The 5958-nt window shown below is 37.2% G+C and overlaps 1 protein-coding gene across 2 annotated transcripts; it reads right to left on the minus strand.

Moving 5' to 3' along the window:
* Positions 1-425: 425 nt before the first annotated feature.
* Positions 426-4543, minus strand: LOC124177818 (mannosyl-oligosaccharide glucosidase). Of its 2 annotated transcripts, none has more exons than XM_046560652.1 (4): positions 4428-4543; positions 3879-4085; positions 3570-3760; positions 426-3128 (listed from the first exon to the last, which is right to left on the minus strand). In XM_046560652.1, the coding sequence occupies exons 2-4, from the start codon at positions 4077-4079 to the stop codon at positions 1082-1084; spliced, it is 2439 nt and encodes an 812-aa protein (XP_046416608.1). In that variant the 5' UTR covers positions 4080-4085; positions 4428-4543; the 3' UTR covers positions 426-1081. The 2 variants fall into 2 exon arrangements, with proteins under 2 accessions (XP_046416608.1, XP_046416609.1); XM_046560653.1 differs by lacking the exon at positions 4428-4543 and adding an exon at positions 4278-4400.
* Positions 4544-5958: the final 1415 nt, after the last annotated feature.

Below are 5958 nucleotides of genomic sequence, written 5' to 3' on the forward strand. Positions count from 1 at the left end.
AAAATTGGAATTTTATATTGATTCTCATCAACGTTGCGGTAAATATGAAATAATAGAAACAGTTTGAGATTTGAATTCGAGCATTTCCACGTATTCCAATATCGTATTAAAATGGAGCATGACTTCTTCAGTTTTTTTACAATTGAGGATTTCGAAATAGCAATTGTTTAGATAATATTAAATTAGTTAGTTGGATTAATTAAACTATGTTTTAATTACTAATTATACCCCACTATAACTGGAAAAACATGTTTGATAAATCAAGGACAAAAATTTTCGCTAAAAATGTTTTCGTTGTTAAAAATACGTAGATTTCATACAATATCAACGAAGCTCCGATTCTAGTCAGCCCGCTGACGTTTGCGCTTGTTCATTTGTATTTCTCACCTAAGAGGAAGGAATAAGAAATGAGTGCATAGACGGGATTTGAAAAATAAGAATTTTATTACAACCGAATAATAATGTAAGAGTATAGTATGAGAATAGTGAAATTGGCGTAGATATAAATATAGCTCGCGCTACTAGAAGGTTTAACAACTCACAGCCAGGATTTTTTAAAGTACTCCTTGTTTATACATATGTCTATGTACAAGATTAAAGTATGTATAATGTATAAGATTTACGAAGACATGGTGTCAACAATATATGCTTTTAAACATCTAAACTTCGTTTAAAACGAAGTAGAGTTATCCTATGATTGTGGGTTGGCTACTCGTCATCAGCAGAGAAACAGAGAGAGTAATAGAAAATAATGAATTGTGAGCTATTTCTAGCCGAATTATTTTGATTATCAACCAATTGCCACATTTAAAAAAAACGATTCTACTTGACTGGTTTACTGGCGAGTATTGGTTTGTAACCAAAATTCCCCACACTGCAAAAACAATTACGACCTAATACAACGTGGCAATATCTTCCCATCCACATAAATAACACTAGTCATTCACTGAACCTCTATACAAAGATCTATACGTTATTTTTTGACATTGATAATATGCCACTACATTAATCATTTTACTTTACTGCAAGTCTTTTGTGTGTTTGGTTCTATCTCTGTTACGGAGCAAATAATAATAACATTCTAGTACAACTCCCCCATAAGTAAAACAGTTAGAGAAGTCCAACCTGTGAACGGATGACTTCCTTTACCCTCTCCGTGAACATCCCCGTAATTTTCCCACAGGTAACCGGAACGTTTGTACTGTGAAATAACATTTCTTATCAAATTTTTACGCAACTCATGGTATACTCTGCGCGCCTCAACCTGCGAAGGTCCTTCGTACTTAGAATAGTGATGCAAAGCTCTAACAACAAGGTAATTAATGTTCATCCATATCGCACCCCTCCAGTATGGAGGATCATGTTCGGTGTTCCTAGCCATATACAGAGGAGCATTCCGGGCGAGCGATCTTAGTCCGTAATTGGTCCAAAGCAATTCCGGGTCCGTTAAATCATTCAAAATTTTATTCAACTGGGGTGAATTTGGTTCTATCAAATGCAGGATGAATGGGAAAAGAGAAACGTATCCAAATGTCGAATCGACGTAGCGCAACGTTGGATCTTCCAAAACTACCCTCACCATTTCAGACGTGGGTGCATGAGATCTTGGGGGTGATTTTGGCCTTCGCAAGACAACTTTATCCGTGTGTAAGCCATAGTCAGAGTAACGTTGCCTACTGGGTGACCAGTGCAATTTATTCAATAGCTCGTTATTTGACAAGTAATTGAAGGTATCAGCATACTTGCATCCTGGTCTTTTGAGGACTTCAGATATTTGGGACATTATGTGGGCCGAAAAGGCGATCCAGCATCTCAGATCTACATGGCGCTCGTCAATGTTTGGGTGCGATGCTCTTGGGAAGTCATCGAGCCCTGAAGTCAAGGTTTTGGGATTGATTTCACGAATCGCGGTCGGATCCCTGCCACGCCATCGATATGTTCCTGGCAGATCTCCTATCTGTGTTGTATTGTACCATTCGAACCAGGTCTGTAGCCTGGGATACAACCTCTCCAATTGGCGGAGGTGCCTGTCGCTCAAATTCTCGTTGTAACGATTCAGAATCGATTGTAGCGTAAGGAAGAAAGTAGGTGGGTTCGCGTTTGTATTTATTTGGGTGACAAACTCCTCCGGAACTTTGGCAAGCGCCTCTTGACCCAGAATCATCTCCCTTGGTATCCATCCTTCTACATTCATCAAGTCAAACCAGTGGGAAATAATGTCTAGCTGTATGTCCAGATCCCATGTTGATATGAGTAATCCATGGAATCCCTCGTCCCACAGAAATCCTCTGGGAAAAAAACTTCGACTCGGCACTCCGGTGTACAAAGATCCCCTCCAGTATGGAACAGGAACTTTGGTGTATTCACTCTGGACCTGCGGACTGCCGTAAAAGTATCCAATCGAGCCGATCATGTTAGAGAACGCCATTTTGGCAAAACTGATCTCATCCTCTTTGAATTGTTTCGATTTCAAACTAAACACTCTTTCAAATTTGTCACTGAACTTTTGTCTCCAATTTCGTAATGCCAAATCGTAAGTTGTCCCAACTAATCTCTCACCGCGGTCAATAAAGGTACCGGATTCAAATGAGACTTCAAATTCGAACGGGATCTTAGCTGTAATTTGTGTAACGATGAAATTCGGCTGTATTCCTTTACCCTCAACATCCAACGGCATCTGTTCTCCACCCAAAACTATGTACTTTTTGGAACTCCCTTTGTGAGGTGACAGTCTCAAATTGTTCAATACAGTCTCTTTCAGGAGGTGCAAACCTGGCGCCACCGTAACCAGAAACGAATGCTCGATTACCGTCCCAGTTATAGGAGTCATATCCAACTTGAAAGATCCTAGACCTTCTGTGTTACCCTCGACTCCGGTCAATTTCTCATCACCCCCCACAACAGACCTGATCCAGCCCTTAGTCTTATCCTCAATTGCCGTATAAAACAGCAGAGAAATTTCCTCCCCAATTCTTTCTTTATTTTCCGAAGATACTCCAATCCTTGCTGTCCAATCACCACCGTGATTTCCACCAAATTTTTTTACAAACGTAGTTCGTATTACTGCTCCGCCATCAACTATCTCTTGTACTCCAAAGTTTTTACCGTCATGTTCCAGCCAAGCGTATCTAGCATTTTGGAAAGAAATATTTGTACTTTTATTTAGGTATTGTGTGCAAAAAGAGTTGGGGTGTTCTTTTTTGATAATTTCATCTATTGCTCTTTTCTATTATCATTGCAATAATTGATTAAAATTCACGAGTACAAAGTGAAATGCGTTTAACTCGAATATGGGAAAATAAAATAAATAATCTTCAAACACTTTGTTAGCATGCAAAGACCTAATTAATATTATATAATTACTTGGTACGAAAACATCACTTTGCATTGCTTGAAAAATGTAGCAAAACTATCGATTTTCGAGAGATTCTTATTAAAACGGCCATTTTTCAAGGCCATTATCATTTTATTCAACAAATTCATTGTCTTCTGAAATCTGAATTGCTGACTTTGCCTAAACGTAAAGTGATTAGGATCGAGAGAACGGAGGGAACAAACAACGATTTTACCTATCCAGCTTATCCCCTTGTTCGCACCAGTGTCTGAACCCTTCACCACCTTGCCTCAAATGGCGTGGGAAGTACCACATCAAACCAGTGACCAAGGAATAAGGATCTCTCGTTTTCAATCCAAAATAAACTCCAGGTCTATAGGTCCCCCAGTATTTGTCCGGAACATCGAGCCCAGTTTCAGTGACAAGCTATATAATAAAACAAAAATATGTAGAGATACTGTAAGGCTGATCCATATGCGATTTTGTCATTACATTTTTTCTCAGAGCCTTCAACGGCGACTATAGAATAACAGAGAATCGCTACCTTCTCCGTATCAAACGGTGTATTCACACGAGTCTCCAAGTAACCCTTATAGCTGAACCAGGCAGCTACAGCTATGCAGGTAGCAGTTAATATCGTGTTCAGCATTGGTATTTTTGTCGAATATTCCTTTTTAGACTCGCCACTGGTCGTTGATTTTGGCTTTGGCTTCACAAGCTTTTCATGATTCTTAATCTTAGCCATATTGACCTGTTGAGTGAAGCAGTGCTTTTAAATACATTAATGAGAGTATTATGTGGCCGCTAATTTGGTTTGAAGGAAAAAAAATCGAATTTTGATAAAAAGTTCAGAAACAACGAGCATACATTCTAACTCGGATACTCCATATTGAAAAGAATATAAGAGAGTGTTATTGTTTTCTCAAAAAATGTTATCTTCTACCTGTACTTTTTTTAGCCGACTTGAAGCATACAAAAAAAAGGTTACAGCTTCAGGTATTCAGAGTATGAATTATGAGTTATGGAATGCAATTCAGGAGATAAACAGACCGTTACATTTTCAAATATTTCAACAGATCTTAGATATACTCACGTCGCTCTCCCTAAACCCCTCTCCCCTCGATAGCCGAACTTTATTCACTCCTCTTATCAAATGCTCTCAAAATATCCACGTCTCACCCGCCATTTCTCAACGCGTGTCGTGATTGTTGATCGGGTTGCCTGACACGCGGCGACAAGGCGCAAACGTGATTGCGTATCGTTCATTTTCTCTACTCATACTTTCATCTTTAAAATGCGATACTCAACAGACGGATCACGCGGAACTGAGATTTCCTCTTGTTCTTTAAATTTTTTCGCCGAGGCACTGAAACTACTTTTATCCGTTTCAGCTGTTTTTGGATTAAAAACATTTTTGCACTTTTTTGTTCTCGACTTACCTATATTAAGAGATTTTCTCATTTCTCTAGAACACTTTATTTTCACGAAAAAATTACAAAAAAAAATTTGATCGAACTCACAGATTTACTGCTCGGCTTAGCTGCTTATACTGACTACCACTCTTAAATATTTTCCAGTTTGGGGTGAGAAAAATAAAAATTTACCTTTCAGGTATAAAAAAAAAACAATAACACACTGTTGCTTTACACATCTAAATATATTAGAAGGGAACATTTACAATAGGCAGGTGCATAAAAGGGACAACGTTCCAAGTAAGCGCTTCCGCTCCAGCCTTGTACTTTCAAGCACTCTGAAATGCCTTTTCAAATTTGCGTGTAGCTTCGAAAATATTCACCGGAACGATATGGAATTTTCTGTGCGTATTCTTAAATATATGTACATTAAGAAAATAAAATAAAACAAAAATCGATTTTTTGAAAATTCTAACTGTATATAACACCTTAACGTCATTAATTAAGCCGCGGTCTTTTGGCTTCTGTGTAATCTGGAAAACTGGCTACAATTATTTGATTCGCTGCTTACGGAACCATAAAAATAGTTCTAAAATACTGGATTGACTTATTTTCAAAAACCTGTGGTATACCGGGATTATGATTATTATTTTCGACGATTTGAAAATCGGTAATCGTCATGGAAACATTCATACATAGGTAGATGTTCAGTAAAAGTTTGTTCACGCCGACATCAGATGCACTTTTTTTGAATATTATTGGCTGTTTTGTAATGTAAATTGATTGAAATATACGATGCGAAGTAGAATTGAATACACTTTTACCATCGACAAATTTTTGGTTTGCTGGTTACGTTTTCAAGGAAATTATTATTCAAAATCTACTATCAAATTTCTCGTTCTTAGGTAATAAATAAAATTTATTACATGCAGACGTTACCTAAATTTCGCAATTTCGTTAAAATATAAATCTTGAGAAACTATATGTATTATACGTATAGGTATGTATTATAGTAATACGTATTTTCCGTGAAAGTTGGAATAATTCTTTCTGAAAATCAGGGTGTAGTTTGAAAACGATATGTGAATCTTTTACTTAACATTTTCTCTATATTTATTTATATCCAATATTTGTGTATTTTACAAATAAAGCACTAGATTTTACACAATAATTATAGGTATATTTGGGGAAGAGCATCGTACATTCTTATCA

Source organism: Neodiprion fabricii, chromosome 3 (assembly GCF_021155785.1).
Source record: "Neodiprion fabricii isolate iyNeoFabr1 chromosome 3, iyNeoFabr1.1, whole genome shotgun sequence".
NCBI classification, from domain to species: Eukaryota; Metazoa; Arthropoda; class Insecta; order Hymenoptera; family Diprionidae; genus Neodiprion; species Neodiprion fabricii.